The sequence below is a fragment of the Passer montanus genome, unplaced genomic scaffold (genome assembly GCF_014805655.1).
Source record: "Passer montanus isolate IOZ18808 unplaced genomic scaffold, ASM1480565v1 scaffold3, whole genome shotgun sequence".
Lineage (NCBI taxonomy): Eukaryota > Metazoa > Chordata > Aves > Passeriformes > Passeridae > Passer > Passer montanus.
This window is the reverse complement of record NW_024367707.1, coordinates 10415313-10443253: the sequence shown is the minus strand read 5'-3', so window position 1 is coordinate 10443253 and position 27941 is coordinate 10415313. Positions and strand designations below refer to the sequence as shown.

The 27941-nt window shown below is 38.4% G+C and overlaps 1 protein-coding gene across 3 annotated transcripts in view; it reads left to right on the top strand.

Moving 5' to 3' along the window:
* Positions 1 to 27941, top strand: part of WWC3 (WWC family member 3) — a 99532-nt gene that overhangs the window by 17921 nt on the left and 53670 nt on the right. For all 3 annotated transcript variants that reach the window (XM_039714284.1, XM_039714283.1, XM_039714282.1), the window contains exons 2-4: positions 19466 to 19575; positions 24250 to 24453; positions 27583 to 27659. In XM_039714284.1, coding sequence (XP_039570218.1) covers positions 19560 to 19575; positions 24250 to 24453; positions 27583 to 27659 — 297 coding nt within the window. In that variant the 5' untranslated portion in view covers positions 19466 to 19559. The remainder of the gene's footprint in view (positions 1 to 19465; positions 19576 to 24249; positions 24454 to 27582; positions 27660 to 27941) is intronic.

Sequence of the window (27941 nt, the reverse complement as noted above, 5' to 3'; positions counted from 1 at the left end):
CTGGAGGAGCACATGCTGTGATGCAGCACAGCAACAGTGCCATGGTGCTCACAGAGATGCTGCTGGAGCTCACCATCCTTCTGTGGAACAGGCTGGCTATGGCTCTGGAGGGCTCAGACTGCTCCCAGTACTGTGAAAAGGCATTTATGTGCTTACAGGAAAGAAAAATGCCAGAGAAGAAAATGGAGACAGTACTAAGAAAGTGTTTTTGTCATTGTTTGGAGAGTTGTATACAGTCAAAATTTACCCTTCCAAAAGCTTGCAGTTGGCAGCAATGTAAAGGGAACAGTGCACTCTGTGCCATTAATATGTGTGTGCATGGGAGAGCACATGCCTGATCTAAAAGGTGTGTTTGAGAATGCTTTTGTAGTTCGCTTGTTTTGGAAATTGAAGATCAAAGCAATGTAGGTTCAAAACAACAGAACAATGTGCTGGGCTTAATTGTACAAAATACATGAGGATGAACTGTTACTGAGGGCAAGGCAAGTTCATTTTCGTGGTTACTTTTGAGAGAAGTAAGAAATTAATTTTATTTTTATGGTGGATCTCTGAAGACAATTATTTCTTTTTTTCTTCTCAACATTGATTTTGATGGATGCTAAAAATGGCTGGAAGAACTTGTCCATTCTTACAATATGTTTAATACCTATTAAATTAAACCATGTGTTAGAACAAGCTACTATTTAAAATGGCATTTTTGTAATTAGTTTTCCTTTTTAATACCAATTAGAGTCCATAAACTTTTTTGTTTACTTTTATGCTGTTCTTGGATTGCATAAGCTGTTACATTATGAAATTGTTTTGGCTCAGTTGTCAATAAACTGTGTGTTATCCTTTTAAGTATTCTGAATTTGTATTATGGCAACAGCTATGTTATCCTGTCCTTTGCTTCTGTCAGCACTCATCTTCTACAAAGAAGAAGTGTCCCTTTTATGTGTTTGCTGGAATTTTGAGAAATGCAGATTACTCAATTGGTGGAAATGTGTGTTTGTGCGTGGGTGCCTGCCCTCAGCATCATTTTAGTGCCACCTCTGAAAGCAGTGTGCTTTGGTAGTTGATACATTGCCTTGCATGGTGCTCTCTTTAGAAAGTTTGGGCTTTGGTTTGTGAGGAGTGGGTGGGATTGGTGTTCTTGCCCAAATCAGCATTCCACTTGAGGCTTGACGGGTGTCTTAAATTGGTGTATTTGTTAATGCTTCTTTGTTGAGAGGAGTTAGGGAAAATTGTCTCCATAAAACTAATTTTTGAAGAAATTAGAAGCATTAAGTCATTGTGAGTAAGATGCATTGCTCAATATATGGCCAGAGGGTAAGAGGGGGCCTAGACCAGTCATATCTGTAAAATTCAGGCTTTCACTAACATGCAGCACAGCAACAGGGTTTAACTGGCTGTGAATGATGTTCCTTGCCTCAGAAAGCTGCTTCAGAAAACCAAACAAAGATGACCAGATAGGCTGAGAAGACTTGCTGCAGAATGGTTGTTAGAAACACCTTGTCAGTTGCATAGGGAAGGAAGAGATTTAATGCAATATGATAATAATTTATTTAACTGGTGATATTTTCATTATATTCTAATCAGAATTGTAGGGCAAAATTGTCAGGGAAGTTAATTTGAAGACAATAAAAATTTAAGTCTTTCAACTACAATGAAGAGTAGGGAAGGGATGGACGTTTGCTTGTCTTACAGCTTCTGTCTTTAGTAGTTCCTTGTTGTGCTGTGGCAGTATGAATTCAGAAAACCAAATCCTGTGAATAAATCCTGTGGATTTCATGCTCTGGGAAGAGCAAAGAGTGGCTATGTATGTAAGCATCTGGGTTCACTTAGGGGAAGTAAGGCCTGCAGAAGGAAGCTTAGATGAAGGGTGATGGCAGAAGAGAGGCTTTCCTGGCAGCAGCAGTCTAGGAAATGGTGAGAAAATCTCTTCAAATTATTTGTTCAGTTGTGGCATAAGCTACAGGATGGGGGAGGAAAGAGGGACTGCTCCTGTTTCTTTTTCCACAGCTGTCTTGGAGAGGCTTTCTTCTTGCTTAATAGATAATGGTGAAAGGTTTTTAGAAAATGACAGAACATGAAATTGTGTGGAGAAGGGAATGTAAGAGTCATTACCATGTTTTTCTGGGATTTCCCTGTCAGGCTTGTACGCTGCCTTCCCATGCGCCATAGTTTCCCTTTCAGTTCACTCAGGTTTCCTAATAGCATTTGAGAAGCTGGGGTAAGTTTTGAAGTCCTGCTCTATTAAACACACTTGAGTCACAGATTTTTCAGCACACATCTGGAATAGCAGTTGTGGTTCAGTTTGCTTCATGCCCTCCTTTTACTGGATCTCCTGGAGCATTGCTCATCAGCCCAGCTAAGCAAGCAGGCTTAAAACACTTCTGAAAAATCCACTTCTGTGGATTTTTTTCTCTTTCAGGCTACTCAGAGATTGAGTCAGTACATCTTTCAGTAATTGGAAATAGCTAGTATTGTCGGGAAAAGTCTGTTACCTATCTAAAATTTTGCTGATGAGCTCCTAAGTCTAGGAGACAGTCCTGCCTACCATCCTCACTTCAGAGACTGGGAGGGCCCCATTGATGGGGGCATACTCTTGCATATAAGTAGTTTTGAAGAAAATAGGTGCATTGGAGTTAAAGAAACTGAAACTTTATATTCTTCCTCTGCTAGTAACACAGAAGGCTGGGAAATGCAGGGAACAGTTACTCTAACAAGATTTTGCATAATTTCTGTGAGCAGATAATTTTCTGTATTTGAAGTAAAGGAAACATATGTCCCTTCTGCTGGCACTTAGAATTCTAACATGTCAGACATAAACTCCATTCTCTTCTGAATGCATATATCCAGCCTGCTTGTTGCTTAGTACCAGACAAACCTCATGGAAATGCAGATGCTTTTCTTTACCTAATTCTGTTTTTCCTGCTGTTCATTTAATCTGCATTTCTGATGTCTTTGTGGCTTTTCTGTGGTTGCATGTGAGCAAGTGGTTTCTGTATTAAAGATAGACTCATGAGTAAAAGGAGCTGGGAAGAGATTTAAATTGCAATTACTGTGGAAAAATAATGTTTAGTGAGTATATAGTTGAGGTTATGACTCAAAACACAGTAGCTTGTTTCATTTCCACACTTTTTAAAATGATTGCTTGGTCAGTAAATCATTTTATGTATTTTAGTAGTTAATTTTCTTCATGAATACCTAGTTATGTCCTGTGCAGGTCTTGTGTTTGAGTTTATTTGGTATTTTTTTAACAATGTTAATGGATAAATGTATTAATTACTTGATTCCCAAACGTGTTATCTGTGTCATTATCTTATGTTGTTAGGTCTTCACCTTTCATGAGCACTGAAGGAAGTATTCATACTGGGGGCTACAGTACCACCGTCTAGCAGTGCATATTCAGAGGTGCTTTTGGGATTTTAATTTTTCATTTGCTGTATACTTGAGTTTCTCAGAAACTTTTGAAATAGACTGTATTCTTCTTCCAAACTTTAGAAGGCTCTTTAACGTATGGATCCTGGTGCTTCAGTGTTTTCTTCCTGAGAAGTTTTTGTGATGCATCTGTGTGGTTTTTTAATGTTTATTAAAATTGAATAGCCAAGCACAGACCAAGCATTGTAAAATGCCAGAATTCATGTCTGTGTCGTCATTGTTGTGAACCTGTCTTTATGTGGCTGTTCTGATTTTAACTGGGTGAATTTTTCGGTTCTTCTTTCTTGCCCCGCCACCCCCCAACCTGAGTGAGGCTTAGTGCAAGTTAGGCTAGTGGTTTGTTATGAATAGTAGATCTTGCTCACCACATGCCTTTTTTACATTGCCTCTCTGCTCGTCTGATGGTAAAATAAACTCCATTCAGTATCCATGGGACCCCCCCCCTCCCACAATTTGCAACTTTCCCTTTTCTCAATTACTTTTTTTGAAATTCTGGTGAGTGAAGCATACCTGCTCTTTACTGTCTGGTCAGATGAGTGTTAGAACTAGCTGCGCTATGGAGTGATGGGATTGTGCAGGTTGGGGCAGTGAAGGGAGACACATGGGAAGGCAGCAGGGATATCTCCAGTTCAGTGGTACCAAGCTGTTAATTGAGCTTTCATACAAAACTGCAGGTGGGATTTATGGTATAGTTGGAGTGTAGAGCACAGAAGAGAACAGAGCCATGTGCAGTCTCAGAGCTGAGGGATGTAGAGGCTGCTTTGTTTCCCCATCCAGCCAGATAGTCTGTGGCCTATCACACTACTGCAGGTCAGTCCCTTCTGTTTGGGCTCTGCTGTTAATCTTCTTCCTTGTGTATCCTACTTCTCTGTCTGTGCTTCCTTGGAGCATTCATTGCTTTCTGATTGGCACTGTCTCTTCTTCGAGCACCTGGTTCCCATGTTCCTCATTCTTTCGTATCCCTTTGTGTCTGCTTCTTTTTTTTCCTCCATGATGTTCAGGTGCTAACAGGGGATGTATTGAGGCTGGAAGGAGAAACTGACTTCCTAGTCTCTTCCTGGAAGGAGCAGGGTTGTACTGGAATTGTTTTTCTGGAGCTGCTCCTTGCAAAAAAAAGAGGAGCAAACCTCTTGGATGTCCTGAACACTGGAGTTGAATGGCTGTGTGGCCAAGAGATCCTGAGAAGCTGGAATGTGTTCAGTGGAGATGAAATCTGCAAAGACCTGAGCTTCCGTGCTTCACAGAGTTATGATGAGCATGTGCAACGATATTCCCCTCTTCAACTCCCTTGTACCTTCACCAGACTTGAATGTTTTTTTCTTTGGGAATGTAGGATACCTAGAGAATTCGGGTCCCAGGGTTAGCCATGCTGAGGTTATCTGGGAGACTGATGTAAGAATAGAAGTGGGGGGGTGGGGAGGGACGGGACAGCATTTTTCCTGTGCTTCATTGTTTCAACTAGCAGAGCTGTTTTAATTGACTCTTACAAGGGATGAGAAGGAGGCACACCCTCAGGAGGGAGAACTTCAGCCAAGGCAACTCTACTCTAGCAGAATAAAAGCAATAAAAAGTTGCCTAATGAGTGAATGCCTAACGAAGCATACCAGACTTCCTAATGAATGGGTGGCACTGCTTTATAGTAATGTGCAGATGTTATAACATCATATTGCAGCAGACTTCAGATTTTTGCTACTTTTTGGTTGTTGATACTCAGTGCTTCCAGATAAAGAATTCAGGTGTTTATTCTGCAATGTACATTTTTTTCAATATTTACAAACACTTCTCTTGTCACTATGGAAGGTATGCTCTAGGTCACCCATGACATTGGGCTAGATGCAGGGATTACCAGCTGAAGTTTTGTGGTTTGTAGTATGCAGGAGTTGGATTAGATGATGACAGTGACTTTCTGACCTTAAAATATGGACCTGGACAGCTGGGGCCACTCTGTGCTGCCATGGTGGAAGTTAGGGACTTCCTGTGGCTGAGTTCCTCAAAGGCTCAGGGCAGGGAGGGAGGGAGCTGAAGCTGTCTTTCTACAGCTCTTAAGCTTTGCTTCCTAGTAGTGGAGCTGCTTTTGGATATGGGGGACTGAGCACTGCGCACTGAAAATATCTGCATTTACTAACTGCAAAGGAATGCATAAATATAGAAAAATATGCCAGTACAGCTTATTCCCAAAATATGTTACTATGTGGTGCAAGGGACCTTTGGGTGAGCAACATCCAAAAGGAGACTTTGGAAGAGATACTTCCACTTCTAGAGAGACTTGTCATTTACAAATGATAATAATAATACAAACCACAGAAGCCAGTTTCCTGAGTTGCTGTAAATGTGTGCTTTTAACACTCCTTTTCTAACACAAATGTAGGAAGCTGGCAAAGCAGCTATTTCAGTGCTCTAGAAAAGTTTAAAGTGAAATAATCTAAGGAAACGGAAGCCTCTATTTTTAACCTTCTCCGTCATGGGAGATGGGGTGGAAGAAGAGGAGGCCATCTATTGTTGAAGTCTCTTCAATATCTTACTGTAAATTTAATCAGATTTCCACTGCTGTTTTAATGAAGTGGTATTCGTTGATGTTCAGTTATGTTCAAATTAAGATCACTGTAGGTTTGATGGCATGGTCAGTCTTCTAGAATTTTGCCTTTTCTCCTGTTTACTGGTTTTTACTTTCCCATTTTCTGTTATATGTGAAATTTTATACTGTAAAATAACTCTCAACACTGCTTGTGCTGTTTTATGGTTTATTTTCATATATTAAAAAAATAAATTTCTGACAGTTTGAAGTGTTTTTTTACTTTGGGATTGAGCAGATTCTTTTAAGGGTTTTTTTTTCATACTGCATTATTATAATTCATTAGAAGTATGTTATTTCACTGGATTTCTCTGGATTTTTTCACAGAGTATTTTTTATTCTTGTCTATATGTAAAAGCATGAAGTTATGAGTAATTCCTTATATTACTTATTGGGAACTACTTCATTAGTCTAACTGGAAGCTCAGATATAATACATTGTACAACTAGTGGCAGCCATAGAAAAAATAGCATCAAAATTTGTAAGTTCAACCTCCTAAAAATGTTCAGAACCTTATGCTCAAATGAACATAAATATGTAAAACCGACTTTGGGATATATTACTAAATGATTAATATTGATTGGGGACTATACTGCATTAATTTGCAAGGTCAGCATTAAGGAAGACTGTGGAAAGCAGGTGTATTTGGGGAATGATAATAACAGTAGGGTAATTGCTTTATTGGGAGAACAGGGGCTGGGCTAAGTTTTCCTAAATGCTTGAAAATTACTGTCTGCCAAGGGTGCTAACCTGGAGTGTGGAAGCACTTCTGAGAGTTTAAGTGCATGTCTTAGAGAATCTTCTCCACAACATCTATGTTAACATTATATATATGTAGATAAAATGAGTTTCTGTTTGTGACTGATAGATTGGGACTATTGAGAATCAGAAGTTTAGGAATTATATAAACTAATGTGTTATAAAGTGTAAATAACTTGACAGCTGTATCTGTAATTTTAAAGGCAAAGACTCAGCTGTGGAGAAGGAAATGTAGCAAGGCTGCAAGTCATTGGAGAACCATTGCTTTTTACTTCAGGCATTTATTTGGCTTAAAGAAATTATTTTACTTTGCAGGGCGGTTATTGCTCCATTGGTATAAAAGCAGCAAAGGTTTTAGAGAGATGAAATTTCTTCTGTTACGTCTCCTGATTATGTTTGGAAAATAAGACACGTTTTAAGCACGGTTCTCTTTAATGGGTTTATTTTTAGACCACTTCTAATATCTTGTAGGTAATCATTAACTGTTTTTGTAATTCCACTTAAAATATGGAGCTTTGAAATCAGTGGGTAGATTGAGGATGCTAAAATATACAATAGTCACTAATCACCACTTCTAGGCAGCTGAAACATGCATCCATTTATGCTTAACTAAGGGTCTGTTACTCCTGGAAGAATGGAAAAACCTTAAGTAATGAGGTGACTGCTGTAGATCAGTGCTTGAGAGAAATGGACTCTGAAACCCAAAAGCATCAAGGATCCTGTCAACATATTTCCACTTCAGTTGCTTAGTGCTACGTCAGGCTTAGTAACTCTTCAGGCAAGTGATGGAAACAGCCTTCGGATGCAGTGTGCATGTCACATTAGTTGCACTCTTTCACCCTCACATAAAATATTGTTTTATTAATGTAGTTCAGAACTTAAGAAGAGGAGCAGTCTGGAAAGCCTTCCTTGCAGATCTGCAGTGCAGTTTGGGCAGGGGGCTGCTGCAGGGCAGTGTAATGTCCTCTCTGGTTACAGGTTTTCCTCATCAGGCTTAGTAACTCTTCAGCCAAGTGATGGAAACAGTGCCTTCGGATGCAGTGTGCATGTCACATTAGTTGCACTCTTTCACCCTCACATAAAATATTGTTTTATTAATGTAGTTCAGAACTTAAGAAGAGGAGCAGTCTGGAAAGCCTTCCTTGCAGATCTGCAGTGCAGTTTGGGCAGGGGGCTGCTGCAGGGCAGTGTAATGTCCTCTCTGGTTACAGGTTTTCCTCCTTGCCCATGGGCACCCACTCCACTGAGAGGGGCTTGGAGCCAGAGCTGTGGCCTTTTACAAGACAAAATTTCCCTGCTCTACAGGCGAAGTTAGTGCGTGACAGCTCAGTAGCGTGTTAGAAGACATAACATAGAAATGGTACAAAAGAGTCCATAAAATTTCCAGGAATGTGATAATTGAATATGTTTGAGAAATGCCATATGTGGTACTTTTAGGAAAAATACAGGATGAGTATAACACATTTTCTTGTGTTGGAAGACAAGAAGGAGAAAAGCTGTTTTGAAAGATTAAATGAGAAACTCTTGTCTTGAATTTCTAATATTAGCTGGCATTGTAGACTTTTCTGGGTGTGAGGCCTTTGTTTACTGTTTTACCTCACAATTTGTTTTGAATAGGATGTATGTGAAGTCATGGTATGCATATTCTTTTGGCACTTATCTACACATCACTTTGTTCCAAGACTTGAAAAGAACGGTCTCTTCACTATGTGTTTTTTCAACTGGTTTTTTTTTATACTCAGGCCAGTTGCATTTACTTTTTCCTCCCATTGTTTGCCAATTTCTGCTTAATTTCTCTAGAAATAGTTTCTGGTAACTTCCAACTTGCATTTTCTTTTTTATTAATATAATTAAGTAGTACTTCTTGGTGCAAATAGTTTCATGAAAATAATTTCAGTAAAACTTAATTGAATATACTCAAAGTATAGTAAGTTTTTTTGAGGATTGCAGCTTGAAATATTTTAAAACATCAAATTAACTAAATTTTTACTGAGAGTAGTGCTAGGCTTGTTTGTGCATATAGGCATATGGATGTCTGTTTCTAGTGTCATTATGCTTAATTTTACCTGTATCGGAACATTAGGTATAGCCTTTTCTAAAACATTGTTTCTTTCAGACTACAGAAATAAAAAAATCCCTTTAGCTGATGTTTGTTGGCATGTTTTCAGAATGTTGGATCTTCTTAGTGTATGAGAGAGATTTTCACAGAGTCATGAAATATGCAGGTTGGAAGGGACCTACAATGATTACAGAGTCCAGCTCTCAGCCTTGCACAGAACCATCTCCAAGAGTCACCGTGTGCCCAAGAGTATTGTCCAAATGCTTCTTGAACTGTGTCAGGCTTCATGCTGTGACCACTTGCCTGGGGAGCCAGTTTCAGTGCCCAGCCACCCTCTGGGGAAGAACTTTTTCCTGATATCCAACCTAAACCTCCCCTGACAAAACTTCAGGCCATTCCTTTGGGTTCTGTCCCTGGTTACTACAGGGGAGCGATCAGTGCCTGCCCATCCTCTTCACTGTATGATGAAGCTGTGGACTGCAGTGAGGCCTCCCCTCACTCTTCTCCAGACTGAACAGACCAAGTGCCCTCAGCTGCTTCTGATATGGCTTCTCCTCATGGGCCTTCACCATCTTTGTTGCCCTCCTTTAGATGCTTGCTAGTATCTTTCTTACATTGCAGCACCCAAAACTACCCCCAGCACTCGAGGTGAGCCCACCGCAGAGCAGAGCAGGACAATCCCCTCCCTTGCCCAGCTGGCCATGCTGTGCTTGATGCCCTCCAGGACAGAACTGGCTTTCCTGGCTGCCAGGGCACTGCTGACTTACATTCAAGTTGCCAGCAACCAGGAACCCCAGGTCCCTTTCTGCAGTGCCACTCTCCAGCCTCTAGTTCCTCAGTATGTCCATAAATCCAAGGTTGCCCCATCCCAGGTTCAGAATCTGGCACTTTCCTTTGTTGAACTTCATACAGTGGGTGATTGCCCATCTCTCCTAATTTGTCAAGGTCTCTCTGCAGGGCCTCCCTGTCTTTGAGGGAGTCTGCAGCTCCTCCTGATTTTGTATTGTCTGTGAACTTGATTGTATCCCTTCCAGTCCTGCATCCATTGGGTTCTAATTGTGTATATACTTCAAGATTCTAAAGTTAACCTTATGCATCTTCAAGTACTTGCCTTCTAGTCAGCCCAGAGGCTACCAGTTAATGTAAGATTTTCTGTCTTGTTAAGACTTGTCTAAGTGGTTTAAAGAGTTCACAAAAATGTTTCACAGTGCTTTCGTTATTGAAGAATGTCTAAGTTAAGCTTTAGTCATTTAACACTTGAATGGTGTTTAGACCATTAAATCAATACATTGTGTGGACAAATCACTTGTGTGTGTGTGTGCACATATACGTATGTGCACACACACATATATATTTACATATTTCCAATCTGGATAGTTGGTAAAGAAGAATGATACATTTAAGGGAGAGAAGCACCTTCAGCAGTGAAAAGATAGCCATTATAAATGTACCGAAACTTGAACTGGCTGTTAGAAAGTTGTAGAAAAATCTTTGCTATAATGTTTGAGACAATCAGGTCAAAATTTTGAAGAAAAGCTTAGTTGAACAAGGTCAGACTTAAAGGTAACAAGTTAGTTAATGCTGGTGTAATCTGTCTGGATATAGGACACCTGAGGTTAGCAAGAGAATATAGTAGACGGGCAGGCAGTTTTGAAGAATGTGACACTTTTAATTCTCTGCTGCACTAGTAAGCAGTTCTAGTGATAGCCAACACATTTTAATAAACTGGTAGTGAAAGAGCCAGTGTAATGAGGATGTTCTAATCTGTTTTGATGTAAACCTTGAATGATCATGCAAGAGTCCTCAGGAAGTATTTAACTGCATGATAGTGTCTTGCAGCATTTAAGACCATTTTACTTCTTACTGAAGTACAAAGCTTCTTTTGGTGCCTTATTTGTTCTAACACATGGAGCTTCATGGCCTTGAATTTGGAGTTTTATGTCCCATTTTTCTGCTGCGGGGACCATTTTCCTGTCTGCTGCATTTTCTTCCTGCTTTGAACTCCTCCCATGATTCTTGTTCATGTGCAAAATGCTTATTACTAAGAACTTGCTGGTAAGATCTTGCCAGATGCACTTTTTCACCTTTGCTCGGGTGACTTCCACTAGGAAAATGCAGGTGTTTCCTCCTCATCTGATAGTTGTGTACAGAAGTTGTGACCGGCAATCGGAAGTGAATATTTTCTGTGTATAGGCATACACTTATACACAAGCACATATACACTCCTCTGTGTAAGGGTGAAGCACTTATTGTCTCTCCCACATACTCCTCTGCAATGATTTAGTTAACCGATGGGCTGGATCGTGGTCAAATAAGCTAGCTGGAAATTTATATTCTTAAACCAGAGGAGTCTTTACAAAACTAAAGTTAAAACTGTCAAGCAGTTGTTAGAGCTGAACATAGAAATGGGTTTTAGCATGTTCTGGGGAAATAGAAATCTGACAGCTTGATGACTTGCTTGTCTCCAAGAGAAGGTTGCAGGATCGTGATTTGCAGGATGGAAGAAATAAATGGATAAGTACGTGCCTGGCCTTTACTGAGACCTTTATTGTCAATCAGATGTAGTTGGAAAATGCTGCTGTGCACAGATGTTGGATAAAAGTTATAAATGTTGATTCACAATCAACTAGAGCACTGCATACTTGCTTGCTCCAAAGCTGTGCTGTCTGGACACGTGTAGTGTCGTGTTAGGCTTCTTACACAAGGGAAGAATTCAGATTGTTTCATGAATTTTGAAATCCTCTGGTTTTTATTTTTTAGCTTAAATTTTGATTTTTATTCATTTAGTTTTAAGGTTTTTTTTTGAGTCTCACACATTACAGAAGTCCTCAAGAAGATCTTGTAAATATTTAGAGATTTTTGAGTAGCACTGGCAGAAGAAAAGTTGTAAATATTTTGCATGTTACTCTTTCTAGCAAAGAGCATATTCAATATGAAGGTGGAATTTAAAATCAGTTTTGGAATCAGTTTGAAGATGCAATTTGAAATCAGAAACTGTAGTTTCCTAATTTTCCTTCCTTAGCTGTCTTATCTGCCACACATCCCTATTATTTTCCTCTTACTGTTTATACCCAGTTACCATATATACTTTTGTCTATTTTCTGTTCTAGATGTCAAGTCATCTGGCATCCAGTCTGCTTTTCTTCAGCCAGACCCTCAAGGAATTGTTGTTGCCCCACTTGCTAATCTTAGGATTTGGCTGGTGGCTTTGTACAGTTGCTGGTCACTTCAGGCTATCTATGCATACACAAACTAAATAAGTTTTAAAGCATTCATGGATAGTCCTACTTAACCCCTCTGCCCATTTTTTTACTGTTTATTCTCTGTAAAAAAGCACAGTAAATTGCAGATACAAAAATAGTTTCCTTAAAAGCATTGACTTTTAACCTGGCTATGATTTTTGGGAAAGGCATTTTCATTGTGTACATGAAATATTTTCAGCAAGTATTTCTCATAATATTTGTGTTCTGATTTTGGATGTGGATCATAGCTGTTGTTAAGAAATGGATAGCTGCTGGAAGACTTGGCTGCTTGTGTAGAACTGTTTCAGCAGTTCCTGAGCAGCCAGACAAGTTATGCGAGAGCTGCAATTGGACATAGCATTTTATGTTTCAACATACAAAGCCAGTATTTTTCAGCTGTTTTGGTTTGGGGGATTATGAGAAAGGGTAAAAACAAAAGTGTGTTATTTGGCTATTGTTGCTTGCTAGTAAAGGTTTATTTTTTCTAGAATAGTGAAAGGTAAGAGGGTGTCCTTGGGTACATTTCTTAGAGGTGCTTATAGACAATGTAAGCTGCTATTACTTCTTGTAAGTCAACAGGTAATATAGGTTCTCTCTTAGCTGTGTAGCTTTACATACATTTTGCATAACAAAATCTCATTGTGCAGAGTTTAAATGAAAAAAATGCTCTGATAGTGATCACACATTTTCCTCACGGTTCAAGATGTTGGTTTATTACTGTACAAATCACTAGCTAGTGCCATCCTGTGCCTTCTGTTTTACACATTGATTTGTGCTGTGTTGGCTTGTGTTACTGTAAATTGAAGCAAATACACTGATTGGACTGTGATCATCAGTTTATTTGCTGTAGAGGAAAAAAAAGAAAAAAAAGAAATATAATAATAATAACAACATAAATAGATGCAAAATAGTGTGGTCCTAAAAAGACCAAATTTTAAGTGACCTTTAGAAGAGTTGGTGCTGTGATTTCCTTGCTGCAGGGTACTTTTTTTTTTCCCAAGGGAAATGTATCCCAGCAATGACTCTGAACACATTACCTTCTTTTAACTCTGTCCTGAGCACAGAATTTCGTTTATGTAAGTTTCAGTCTGACCATCTCTATAGTGGATTTATTTTAAGGAAGAATTGAATAGATGTTCAGTGAGTTATTTTAACCTCAGAGTCTGAGGTTAAGTCACATAGTAAGATGAAGATACATAAATGGAATTAAGAAAAAGGTTAAAAGAAACTTGTATCTTGAAAAGATACATATAGTTTGATGAACTTTGTTGTACTTTTGACTAAGCACTTGGTATGTGATTTGCCAAACTTTATTTCAAAATCCAGTTCATTTTTAGGACTTGGCTGCTTGCAAAGAGCTGAGTGGATGGAGAACAGACGAGGAGGAAAACCATGGTGTACTCCAGAGTGCTGTAACAGTGGATCTGGAGCTCATGGTGGCATTTGCTGCGAGCAGCCCGTGCCCGAGTGCGTGTGCTGCCCGGGGTGAGGCTGCGTGGCTCTGACTGGTGCCTGTTCCTGCCCTGCGGAGGAAGCGGCTTCCCTCGGCAGCTGGGCAGTGTGTGCCTGGCGTGTCCCTGCCCTGCTCGGGCAGTGCCTGCTGGGCAGTGTGTGCCTGGCGTGTCCCTGCCCTGCTCGGGGCAGTGGCTTTGGGCAGTGTGTGCCTGCCGTGTCCCTTCCCTGCTCGGGCAGTGCCTGCTGGGCAGTGGGTGCTGCCCTGCTCGGGGCAGTGCCTGCTGGGCAGTGTGTGCCTGGCGTGTCCCTGCCCTGCTCGGGGCAGTGGCTTTGGGCGCCTGCTGGGCAGCGTGTCCCTTCCCGGCTCGGGCAGTGCCTGCTGGGCAGTGTGTGCCTGGCGTGTCCCTGCCCTGCTCGGGGCAGTGCCTGCTGGGCAGTGGGTGCCTGCCGTGTCCCTGCCCTGCTCGGGCAGTGCCTGCTGGGCAGTGTGTGCCTGGCGTGTCCCTGCCCTGCTCGGGGCAGTGGCTTTGGGCAGTGTGTGCCTGCCGGGTCCTGCCCTGCTCCGGGCAGTGCCTGCTGGGCAGTGGGTGCCTGCCGTGTCCCTGCCCTGCTCGGGCAGTGCCTGCTGGGCAGTGTGTGCCTGCCGTGTCCCTGCCCTGCTGGGGAGGGCAGCCTGCTCGGAGTCACGGCACAGCTGTGACCCTCTCTGGCACAGAGACGGTCTTGCTGCCCAGGTCAGAGCTATGGTGGTGGAAGATGTCGAATTGCCTCCAGGAGTGCAGTGTAACTTTTAAGAACAACATAATTACAATCCTCCCATTCTCCCCCTCAGTGTAAGCAGCTCTTCTTGACAGTGTCTGTGAAACAACAAAAAAGTAATCTTCCATTCCTTCTCAATTTCTTGGTTTGGTTTGTTTGGGATCTTTAATTTTTTTTTTCTCTGTGCAGTTGGAAGGAATAAGAACCATGGTACAAGACAAGGGGGTTAGTTGAACTGTATAACATTATCTGTAACTTAAATTCACATTTGAAAGGAGGTAAGAAAAAAACATTGAAAGCTTTAAAGTGTGTGCATGATTCCTCATTTTGCCTTTTCTCTTTCTTGTCTTGTGACACTTCAGTAATATGCTTGGCGTAATACTTTCCTTGGAGAAACTATTGCTAGATTTATCAGATTGCTAATTCTTTTCTAGTTATTCTGTTACTCACTTTTAAAATGTATGGTGTTCTTCAGATCTCTAATGTGAATTAATGCAGTTTCCTAGTAAATTAGTAATACAGTTTCTGTATCTGCATTTGTCAGGCAAAAACATCTATTCTATTAGGTGACGATTCAGACTGAGATCAGGTTTAAGGAAATTTTTCTCCTAGTTCTTTGTGGACATGTATCAAATTTTGTTATTTTGTTATATTTTTGCTGCTGTTGGACCTGACCAAAATCAGAAACAAAATGAAAAACACTGTTGACAGCCGCCATTCTTGCATCCTTCTCTCTGTCTCCTGTAGACAGTGACTTTTGTTCAGAATTCAGTGGTTCTTTTTCAGAATTAGCACTCATGGTTAGTGCTTTCCTCTTAATCAAGGCCCACTTTGAAAGGTGGGGTGACCTTTTATGTAATTTAGGTGTCTAGGCATTGTTTAAAGGAGGGCAACTAGTTTACAGCAGTAGTTTCACTTTGGAACACCTTTTTGATTTCCTGTTCAAGATCTTGGAAAAACAGGCTGTGTTTATCTTTATTTAGTTCCTCCCAGGGGAAGTTTTACTTAATTAGACCTAGGGATTTCAAGCAGCCAGGGTCTTCTAATGTGGCATCAGAGCCATGGGAAAACTGAGGATCTTACCTAATATTTTCCAAAGCCTTGTGCTTTAGTGATCTGGTTGTGGTTTTGCAGGTCTATGACAGTGAAGTTGCTCTACTCTATCTGTGAAACTGCTTTGGAAATGTGAAGTATGTATTTTCTTTGGACTGAGAAGCTTTTCTTTATTATTTAAAGTTTGAGGTTTTCTGTGGGGTTTTTTTATTGGGGAGAAAGAGGGGGTCAAAATTATATGCTGTTAACAATGTATTTGAAGCTGAAAGCACTTTTGAAGTAAATTATCTGAAATGGTATTTAGCTATTATCTTTTAATGCCTTTTCTTCTCCCCATCCAGTCCCATGAACTGATGCATTCAAGAAATACTTGTTTTGCTGCCACATATTCAGAAAGCTGTAATAATGTGTTGTGGAATCCTTCTTTGTGTCGTAGTGGATAAAGATACAAAAGAAGTATGCAAGGAGGAGAAAAAACTTACTTTAGTCACTTGGTTTTATTTTACAGTTTAATTTCTGTATTCTAACTGTTAAGCATGATAATTGATGCAGAGAAAGTGTGAATAAAACTTGAGTTTTATGGTCTGAGATGTGTCTGTTGGATTGTGTGCAAATACCTGGCTTTTATTTCTTCTTAATGAAAACATACAATTTGGGTACTTAGAAGTGACAGATATGAGGTGCATGACATTGCTCAAAGATTTTTCTCTAGGTTTGATATACTGGATTTGGGTTATGAAAGCTTTCTTATGTGATTCTTTATTTGGTTCTGAAGAGTTTCAGAGTCACAAAAGATTGGGTACCTAAGGATTGAGGAGCATCATTATTTTTGGAAAGAATAAAGTCAGTTAATCTGATGTCAGGGTTGGTTTTTCGATATGTGCAGAATTGGTCCCCATGGAGAACTGTTACTTGTACCTGGTCTGTAGGTCCAGTGGCTGCAGAAACTTAATGCCATAAACTGGTCCCAGAGGATTTTCATCTTCAGCTGAAAGTTCAGAATCCTCTTATTAGTGTCTGCCAGTTGTTCTGGGGGAAACAGGTGATCATAGTTGAGTGTGTTAGTTATTGTTTACTACCTTGATCAGATAAATGCCTTAGTTTTTCTTTACTGTGAATAGCACAGTTTGGGACAGCCCTGTTTTTTGTTTCATCAAAGATGGCAGCATTTTTGTTGTGTCTCTGTCTTTATAATGCTTTGAAAAGTTTTTTGTCTTTATTTCAATACTTCAAAATGTTTTAACAGATGTACCTTTTACAATTCTTTATAAAAAATAGAAAAAAATCTGTAATATTTTATAGAACTTAAGCTAATTAAAAAGGAACACAGAAGGTAAAGCAGTATTTCCAGAAGATACTTAATTTCAGCAGTCAACTGCTGTAATTTGTGGCTGACCTCCAATGTAGATATCTGCATCTCTTCCATTTTGTTTTAGTCATTCTGAAAAACCCTAGTTTCCTTAACTGGCAAGAAACTAATCTTGCCCTCAGAGTTGTCCTGGTTAAACCAAGAAGGTATTTTTTCACTTCACTTCATCAAAGCAGTGCACAACACAGGCAGAAACTTCCAATTCTTAGTTTTGTATCTTTGACTGAAGGTCCAGCTACATAGGATTGAGTCAGTATGACATTGTGCTTTGTCTGAAGGGAATCCAGTTTGGAACAACTTTGATTATAGTTTAAAATGAGCAACATCAACTTAATAATGATCTGAATATCTGGAAGACAGCTTTTAATGTGTTGGGTTTTTTCCCCTACAAGCTTTCCTTCAAAACTATTACTTAAACTGTTCGCACATGCTTTTATAATGCTGTAATGAAAACTGGTTAGACCAGATGCATTGGTTTTTTTCAGTTTCCCTTTTCCAAAAAGTGAACATTGTCCTCATCCTGAAAGTCTGAGTCCTGGCGGGATCACAGAGAGTATTGAATTAAAGTTTTTGTAGTGTGAAAGGTTACAGTATCATGTGCAGGTTTTATTTATGAATAAAGGGTGAGGGTATGTTTGTGTAACAGGCAAGCAAGTCTCATAACTCACTCCAAAGAAAATCTTGTCTATAGTGCGGTAATTTAAGAGCTGATGTCTAGACTACTTTGAGAAATTGTAAACATTATGTCTTCAGAACAAGACCATGGGGGTTTAAGAAAAAGTGCTGCACTTTGTGTGTTTAATATTTGACTGAATTCCAGGGAGATCAGGAGTATTTTGGCAATATCTGGTCTGCCTGACTGCTAGATAAATTAATGAGAGTGCTTATGTCAGTTCCTAGTAACACTTTCTTTCTTGAACAGAGCATCTTTGGATTTGCATAATTACATGATGTAGACTACATATTTGTCAGTAATGGAAAATTTGTACTTTAAATAGTGGTGCACAAGTTTATGTACATCTTCTTGTTAAACTGTTTATATGTGTTGGAGAATCAACCAAGTAGGATCAAGCTATTATTTGACCTGAATAGCTTGGTCTTCCTACTGTTGTGCAAAGCTGTTGAAATGTGACATTGAAACCAGTAAGGATATTTTTAAAATTATTCTGCTACAGTTAATTTTGAACACGGTAATCACTGTAAAATAGTTTCAGGAGGCTGGTAAATGCAGTTTTTCTGTTCGCTGTGTACAGAGTTTTGTGTTGTTTGTTGGTGATTGAATGGTGTGCTTACTGCACCATTGGGCTAGCTGGAACGTAGCTGTAGTAGTATTTGCATCATTTTAAGTCTTTACTGCTAGGTTGTTCTGGTTTGTTTTATTTTGGGGTGGAAAAGCACTTCCAGGTTCAAAGACAGGCATACAGACAAAGTTACTGTGTTATACAGGTGTTATCAGATGAAGGACAATTAGGAGTCCTGATGGTCTCTCCATTCAGCACTGTATTTGTAAGCATAGTCCAAATCTGGTGTCAGAAAACCTTAACATACAAGTGGAAGCACAGCAAACAGTATAATGCTGTAGATTATGCTCAGCTTGTGTATTTGTAAGCATAGTCCAGATCTGGTGTCAGAAAACCTTAACAACATACAAGTGGAAGCACAGCAAACAGTATAATGCTGTAGATTATGCTCAGCTTAAGTCAGTTCCTAAATTAATGCATGTATTTAATGTTTGCAAAGTTGTCATCATTGTAGGTATTAGAAGTGACTCAAAATATGTGAGGAAGGTGTTGGATCTATATCCCTCATGTAATTGAAGTTACTTTATTAGTAGCTGTTCAGTAAATGAATTTTGTGACAGCTTTTAGAGGAAAACATTATCCTAGGGGTTAAGTAAAGATTCAAATGAACATTTGGGTAATAAACATGATTAGACTGAGCATAAAAGCATTTATATAATTTATTCTTCCTAGTTTTTTATAGACCTTGCTGTTCTAGAGCAGTGTTGGAGTCTTTCTGTATAACATGGAACCAAGTACTTTCAATGTCCCTGTCAACACTGACATGGCTGTTCCAGTTTTCTATTATCCACTGATCTATTAAGACTTTGTCTAGCAAGGGCTGTGGTATTTTAAGCTGCTAGACAGTAATGCTGTTACTTATTAATTACTATTTCTGGTCTAATTGCTTCAGAATTTTTCACAGACATTTGTTTGTCTCTTCTTTTTGAGGGAGAGGAAGTAATTTGGATATGTCTGGACCAAGAGAATATCATTAATAGTTGGAAATGTATAATTGAAAAGAAGAAGTCTGTTACAAAGTGCTGTCTTGAATTTTATGTGGTTTTTTTTTTTTTTGGTTTTTTTTTTTTTTTTTTGTTTTTAAGACAAGCAATTTTGCTACATTGCCACCCGAAAGAAGTTAAAACCTATAAAGCTTCTAGTAGTTTCAGCAGTGGTGAACTCCAGCTTCACATTTGTGTTCTTTGCAATATGGGAGAAGAACTGGCAGGACTGCATGCCATTATAATTAAATTGTTATACATAGAAACTAGAGGGGAGAAGCTGGTCTTACCTGTTTGGAGAGTATCTGTCAGCATATTTAAATGAAAATTTATTTTGAAACTGTATGTTTGTAATTATCAGCACATTCCTAAGTAGCATACCTAGGTTTTGATCAACTGGTGAAGGTATCTTTAAAACATATAATAATATTCATTGCATTGTAAACTCTGCACCTTTTTGTATTTATTTGCGTTATTTTTATTTTTGCAGGATTACAAAGCCACTGACGTTTGCTGACTGTGTTGGTGATGAGCTTCCCTTAGGATGGGAAACTGTTTACGATCAACAGATTGGAGTTTATTATATGGACCACATAAATCGTGAGTAGATATGTGATTGTTTTGAGGAATGCTGGCAAGCTGGTGTTTACTCTTGCCACTAACTTTGCTTCCTATACCATTTATACACCTCGTGCTACAGTGAGAAAATGTATGCAAATAATTTCTTGCAGAATGTGTTTCCTTATCTTTAATATGGGGGCATAATTGTAAAGAATTCCATTTGTAAAGACTTTTACAACCTATGATTGAACTGTAATGTATCAAAATATTTTGGTTTGCTTGGTCATACTGTGAAGTGTCAGTAATTTTTTTTGTTACTTTTTGTCATACGTCAGAAAGATTTTGTGTTATATTCTTACATTTTCTATTTTTCCAGTAATCCATAGTTCACTCTTCTAGATTGAAAACCAATATACATTCTGAGAGAAGTATGCTGATTTTTAATCAGAAGCACTGTGAAGTACAGTAATCTCATTCTTGCTTAAGTAATGTATATTTTGTATTTTAATGCATTACAAAGTGCTATCAAAAAGACAACAGATGTCCCTTTTGGAAACTTAATTTTGAACACTTTCCCTTTTGGACTATCGCTGAGCTTTGTATCGTCATTGTGGTACATTTGCCAGTTCTACTTTAAAAAAAATGTCTTATCTTTATAGCTTTGTACTGCTGCTGCTGTTACTGTTGTGCTATCATTAAGCTTCTTATCGCCATTGAGTGAATGCTTGCATATTGTGAGAATTGGCAGTTGGTGGGGACTAAGAAAAGAAGAAAGTAGTTACATGGGCTATATTACAGCAGTGGTAAATAGTATAATCTGAAAAACCAACCTCAATATTATCTACTTGAAATCTAGTCAATTAAAAATGAAAGTGTAATAATAATTTTGGGCTTCCAGCCATCATTGGAATTACTTGTATATTGTGGTTTCACAATTACTTGCTTTAAAAAATCTAAACAACAGAATAATAAATGTTCCCATGGTATTGTTTGACCTATACAGGTACTTATTTGTTGTGAAATTTAACAAAGATCATTAACTAAATGATAAACTTTATACAGCTGTTAATACATTAACCACAGGGATAGATAGACAAGAAAATTCAAAGGCAATAAATAGAGACTGTTAGGTAATTCTTACAATAACTCTGTGTTTTAAAAGGTATTAGTTTAAGGATTGCTGTCATGCTAACTTTAGTAATGTTGAAATTTAATAAAAAGTGAGGATTACATTGGAATACAGTAATAGAGTGCACTTACACCAAAGTATGTGCATGAATACACATATTTAAAAAAACTTAAGGTATTGCCAATTATTTTAATTTTTTTTTTAAATTTGCTGGTGGGTTTAGAGTTCCTGCAGGAAATGAGTAGAACATGAATTCCTATTGCAATGCCTTAAAAAAGCTACTGATAGGCCTCTGTGATAGGAATAACAATCACCATCACATGCAAAAACAGGGCTTCCTTTTGCTTTTTGAATTTTGTTATTAGCAGCTTTACCACAGACTACAAGTTTGAACTTACAGAAGGGATATTAATCATTGTAGGCATGTCAGATCTGGCTTGCGTTTTTTTCTGTGCGATTTAGAGCAAAAATTGTAGAAGAGAGTCTTTGCAAAGAGCAATTGAGTTCCCAAATTATCAGTGGGTAGACAGAAAGAAAAGATAAATATTACTGGGTCTGGAAAAGTAAAGTTAATCATATTAGGTGTGAAATAAAGTTAATGTACGAACAGAGGGATAGAAGCTGAACTGAGTAAAAAGAATCATTCAACAATTAACAAGGTTGCAAAATTGGCCTCTTTCATGATAACTAATTACTTGCAGCCCACAGATATTATCCTAAATGGTAATTCAACCGTCACAGTGAAATGGATTTGTCACCCTTAGGCTAATACAGTGCTTTCATATACCAGCAAGATTTATAATAAGAGGGAAGACAGAGTTGATATTATAGCTGGATAATTATTATTCAGAAATTAGTTGGACACTTGATCCAATTTTTAAACTGTGGACAACAAAGGTACCAATCAAGGCTAAATAAACTTCCTTTGTACAAGTGAGAACTAATGAGTAGATAATCATGTGCATCATGAGGTCGTGTCAGACAAGTGGCAGAGATGGTCTAGGAGCTGAAAAAAAGTTTTTATGAAATGAGTATGTCTAAACCACTTGGAATGGTAGCTTCAGGAGAAAACATTTGGATTGTCTTTTGTGGCTGACTGGGTTAAATGCTTTATGCATTGGAGTTCTGTTAATTGACAAAACAGTTAGAAGTGCTTCAGTGTCAAGAAATACTGTGAGAAAATGCAAGGGATAATTCAGAGAGAGTCTTTCTACACTTACACTTACCAGGGGCCTCTCATGTTTTGTGCACTGTCTCAAGCTTTTTGCCCCTTGCACCTTTAAAAAAGAAAACAGCAATACTTCTGATTTTTTTTCTGAGTCTCTCGCTATGTTTGTTTACCCAGGAAGTGAGAAAAAGATTTCTAGGCAATAGTTTTCCATTTAAACTGGAAAAAACCCAAGGAACAGAAGAATCTTCTGTAAATCTCAATGGTGCTTCCAACCCTGATCTCCATCTTGTTCTGTAAATTCAGTACTTTGTTGACACCCTTACTAAGCTGCTCTTGGCTGTTATCCAACCATTGCTTAAAAACCTTGGCGGTTGCCAGCCACAGAATTCCTTTCTCTCCTCCTCAGAGTCTTGGGAGCCTTTGAAGTCTCCTCTAAGCAGTTGGGCATTCCCCAGTGAGGGAATAATATATTCTCTGCATTTGTCTGGGACTGTTCTGGAGTTACTATAGTGGGGTTTTTTTTAATTGGTTGTAAAGAAAAGAAGGAAGTTAATTTTATCATACAATGTAGCTTTAGTCTTGTTATGTGGCAAACTTGTTTAGAAATCCAGGGCAAAGTTTCATAAACCAGAAAAAAGCAGTAAAGAAGTTTTCTACCTCCAGTGACTGCTGCTAGCTTTTCAGAAGGCTTCTGAAATAATTCTGTGAGAGATGCAGTGCCCTGAAGTATAGGATCTCAGAAGTTTAATGTGTGATAGAACGTAACACCTTAGCTGGGGCTGGTTTTTGAGATGAGGACTAGTAATTTACCGTTCAAAAACAAAAACTGAATCCTAGTAAGCCTATCTGTTTTGTAAATATTTACTGATTTCTCATTGTTTCCATGGGGGTTTAGCAGTTTTAGAATTTGCAGAGATTTCAGAAGTGCTTATGGACAGATGAAGTAGCAGTGGAAATTGAAATGCCCTCAGTGAAGGGTGGGCAGCAGTCAGAACTCTGTTTTCTTCTGCTTGCCCTCCATGTAGAGAAGGATTTAAGGCAACAACAAGACAAAGCGCAACCTGTCCTTGGTAGAGGAGATATTTTCAGGACACTGGAGTCAGAAGGGAATCAAAATCTCCCCTGGGAAGTGGGGAGAAATTGCAGTAATGTAGGCGTTATCTTTATAGTGATTCAATGTGAGGAGTTGCAGGGAGAGAAGGGTACTACTTTTAAGAGAAAAGGTTATTTAGGAACCTAATCTGCAAATCTGTTGGAAGCACTGTTCTTTGCTGAGCTTTCTGTTTTTGTTTATATGCTTTTCAGATGGCTCTCAAATGGTAGAGCTGCTAGCATGACCTTGACACCATTAGAGTTCTTAATCTGTTGTGCTTAATCTCCTACAGTTTTGTATTTCATCACTGGCACCCATATACTGAATTATGTACTCAGAATTAATGCAAAACATAACTGACTTTCATCTCTTGTAAGAAACCAAGTTTGGAAAAAATTGCTAAGTGCTTAGCTCCTGACTGTGCTGCAGGTGTTGCCACTACTTTGAACACTGACATTGTGTCTGCAGCAGCTTCTTATTGATAGAGCTTCAGTCATCAGAAATTAATGTTACATTGAAACACAAGGCTTTACATCAACATCGTTATGAAAAACATATTATTGGACTCACAAAAACCCCCAAAATGAGCCAATAATTTTTTAGGATTTTAATGTGTGTCATCCTCAAATGCCTTTGCAACTGCAAAGAGATTGTTTTGCAGTAATAGCCTTGAAAATCAATAGATACGGGAAAGATTTTTTTTTTTGTCGAAACTTGTTTTTGTGTTTAGATAAAAACTGGTCTAAACCCTGGCAAGGAAAAGCATCAGACTGCTGTTTCTTAAGACAAAAAAAAAAGAGAAGCTATTTAAATGCTTTATGGATTTGAGACTTAAGATGTTGAATTCAACTTCTCTGTTGAATTACCTTATTCTTCTTAACTGTGCAGGGGTAGCCTCTGTCCTTTTAGGATGGTATGCTTGTGAAGTTGTATGCAGTATCATGAGATAGTTTCAGCTATTTATAGACTTATAGGTCAAGCATTGATATACCTTTCATTTTTCCTTGTGGTTCTGGGTTTTTAGGAAGTTCTTGGAATTTTCAAGTTGGCTGTGAGGGAAGGTTAGGGACTAATTACTATTTTCTTTGGGTTTGCAGTGGTTTGTAAAGAGAAGAATAACATTTAAATGCCTTTTACATTTGAAAAGCCTTTCCTGTTCTTTCACTCTGCATCCTTCCTTCTCATCCTGGCTGGAGTGATTTTGGGCACTGTAGTGTCAGGTGTGCTGGTTGAGAATGGACATTAACAAAAATAACTTTGACTTGGTGGCACAAAGTGTAATATAATTTTATTTTAATGCTTTTACTTTTCTCTCCTTAGAGCTCACACAAATTGAGGACCCAAGGGAACAATGGAGAAGGGAGCAAGAACGCATGCTAAAGGAATATTTAATAGTTGCCCAGGAGGCACTCAATGCCAAGAAAGAGATTTACCAAATAAAGCAGCAGCGTTTTGAACTAGCCCAAGAAGAATATCAACAATTGCACAAAATGTGTGAGGATGACAGCCGTTCCTATGCCAGCTGTGAGTTTATAACCTTTTCTTGATATTAACACCTGCCCTCACAAGATGTGATGTAAGAAATAGTGTGAAATATTTCCATCACCTAATTCTTCTCTGAATGAAGGTCCTGACTACAGCAGTGAGGTGCTGTCCTTTGACTCTGCAGTTCAATGTCTTCCCATTCCTGTTACATCTATTACAACAGACATTTAATAGGGATTAATGTTAATATTAAAAAGGGATGTAACTTTAAACAGGCATATATCCCAGCTGCTATTTCTACCCATCTTGGAGCCAGGTGTAGTGATGCTTCCTGCGAGGCAACAAAGGGCTGAATGTTGCTGGATCAGCTGCCTACCTGTGCTCCTAAACTCAAAGATTATTTTATACTTAACATAGGAGGAGGCCATCAGCTTAGGGGAAACCTTCTCTGGATCCATAATCTGCTTAGCAAATTTACAAAGAGTTAGGGACAAGCTGTTGTGTTCAAGAGTACCTCTGACCATGAACTAGGCAACAATATTTCATTAGTTCACCTCATTCTTGAGTGCCAGCCTGTGATACTCATGTTGGTGATAGAGGGCTTTAATTTCTGCCCTTTTCATTCTTCAGATATCTCTGGTAGCTTGAAGTAGATAATACACCTTTTCTGAATTCTGAAGATCTTTCACCACTGTCATGGCTGTTTTGGTTGGTGCAGTAGAAATGGTGTCTCTGTCAAAGAGTCAACCAGACTAGTTCAAAGAAGTGGATATACTCAACAGCCACATGGAAATCTAGTGGAGTTTTACTGGGGATTTTTTATTGTAGTTTTTCAGTGGCTGTGCAATCGTTGTTTTAACTGCATGTTTCCTGTTAAATGCCAAGGATTTAATAAGAATGGGAAGCTCTGCATTAGCCTTTTCTGAAAATGTTCAAGAAATCTGATTGTGGAAGGGTGTTTAGAGCAGGTATCTGGATAGAAGTGTTTAGCTACTGATTCAGTTGTATTTATTAGTCCAAGAGAATTCATACATGTGCCAAAATCCTAAAAAAAAGATGTTTTCTAGAGCTGAGGTGTCCCAGATGGTTTGGACGAAGTACTCTTTTACTGTTGAGCTGGGATTCTCATATTTTTATTTAGTTCATATATATATACATATATATATATACACATATATGTATATACATATATATATATACACATATATGTATATACATAAATATATATACACATATATGTATATACATACATATATATAGATATATTCTGTCATTCAGTTTGTAACATAACTGAACAGTTGTGACTAGTCTTGTTTCCTCCTCTCATGTTCAAGTTTCTGAAGAAGTAGAAAGATATTTTCCTATTAAGAAAGAATTTTTAAAAAAGAAATTATTGTGTAAAGTGTGTTTAACAACTATTTAAAGACTTCTAATAGAGTAAAAGGTAGTGTCATCAGTATTTTTTGAGATTATAAAGTCTAAATTGACATTTATTACAAAACCTTTCTAGGACATTTGGGCTTTTTGTTTTTTTTTTAAATTTGCAATAATTCTGTGGGATATTTTGTTGAATTATTTCAGGTAAATATACAGAAAGAAAGTTAGATAAACAAGTTATTTGAAACAGCAACAAAATATGAGTGAAAATGACAAAATTTCAGATTATCTGTAATGAAAGCAAATGCTTTGTCAATTTACTTATGTTTGTCAATCTTCTGATAGTTCAGGGTTTTTATCTGGAGCTGATAATGAGAATCTGTAAGAGCAATTACTTAAAACAGTTTGCTTGCTTTGAGGTGGAAAAATATTTTAATTTTCTACAGATGTGTTAATATATTTTATATTGGTTTAAGGTCATATGTATTGGTTCTGAGAAAATGAGATGGGCTGATTGCTCAGATGATTTTTAAAATTTTTAAAAAATGTGCTTTCCGGGATTAATCATGCTGTCCACTCAAGATCCCCAAAAGCTCCTTCTCCACTTGTTTTTCTTAATTTGAGTCCTCCACTCCACTGTGGGATGCTTGTCTCTCCTTTTATTGTTCAGAAATATCAGTCTTCTAATTACATGAGTGCAATTACATTACCAAAGTTGGATGCTTATATAGCGAATATCTTTGCCTCCACCACCGCTTGTTTCAAGTTACTGCATTTAAAGAACTAAAACTTCACAAATTGTTTTTCTCCACTTTGCTTGTGGGTGCTGCCATTGACTCAGTGTCGTGTGCTTATGTGTGGGAGGTGACCTCAGCGGTTGTGGGTTGGCAGGGAGGTGCCCATGCAGCAGTTTTGTGACTCAGTTGTGATCAGCACTGTTAAAAAAAAAATCCATAGAAAATCCTGGATTTAGAGAATTAGTCCAGGCATGACTACTCATTTTGGCAAGTTCCTGCACGCTTGACATGACCTTGGCATTGCAGTATTCTTTAGAGTCGAAAGGCCCAGTGCAGCCCCAGACACGGATACAGGTTTCAGTGCAGCGGCCTTCAGCTCTGCAAAAGGATGGAAGGTCTGACAGCACAACCCCATCCATTCACATACCAGGCATTTTTCAGTGGGCCAGTGCTGCCTTGAATGGCTTGCTCCATAAATCATGGTTGCTCTTGTCCCATCTCTCCAGGACCTTTATTTCATCTGTGTAGGCTTTAGCTTGTAGTGCCACAGCTCGAAATCATTGCCTGGCTGTAGATGCCCTGGGTTAAGAGCTCACTTGCCAGGGTTGGTTTGTATTTCAGTTCCCTACACTATTGCTTTAGAAAGCAGCTTCTCTTCCTAGCTGATATAATTTTGTTCTGACAATATTTTTTTTTAACTTTAGTCCCAATCATACTGTTAATACAGTGTACCTAGGAAGTAACTAGTAATTATTAATACTACAGAAATTGCTTGCTTCAATAGACACCATCATCCTGTCACAGAAGCTAATTCTTTTTAGGAAATACATAGTGCTGTTATATGCAATTTTTGGTGGTGTTCAGATGAAAAGAAAGTTTCTGGTGGGCCAAATGGAAATCTTCAGTTGTACTTCACCATAGAGGATAATTTTAGAACCTAGTGACTTGTAAGAAAAAGAATTAATGAATGGTTTATCAAATAGTGTCACATCCTAACAATTGTATTTTAGAAGGGGGGAAAAATAAAGTAAAATACTGTTTTCCATCTGTTTAGCATTCTCTGGATTTTCAGCTAATACCAAGTATGACCCATATCAGATTAAAGCAGAAATAGCCAGCCGTCGTGACAGAGTGAGTAATCTTTTTTCATTTTGTGAAAATATGAATTAGGTGTGGGGAAGGGAGGGAGGAAGGGTCTGTTTTTCTTTTACTTTAGCATTCACGTTGAATGTTGCATGCATTTATAGAAATACAGTATTGAAAAGTGCTTTTTTATTCTAACCCATTGCTCTATTAAAACAGCTCTATATTAACTGCGTTTCAGTGACTTGAGAAGTAATGCTTCTTCCATGTTACAAATGCAAACATTTTTGTCACAAATGTCAGAGGCAAGCTCAGCCAGGCTTTCAGAAA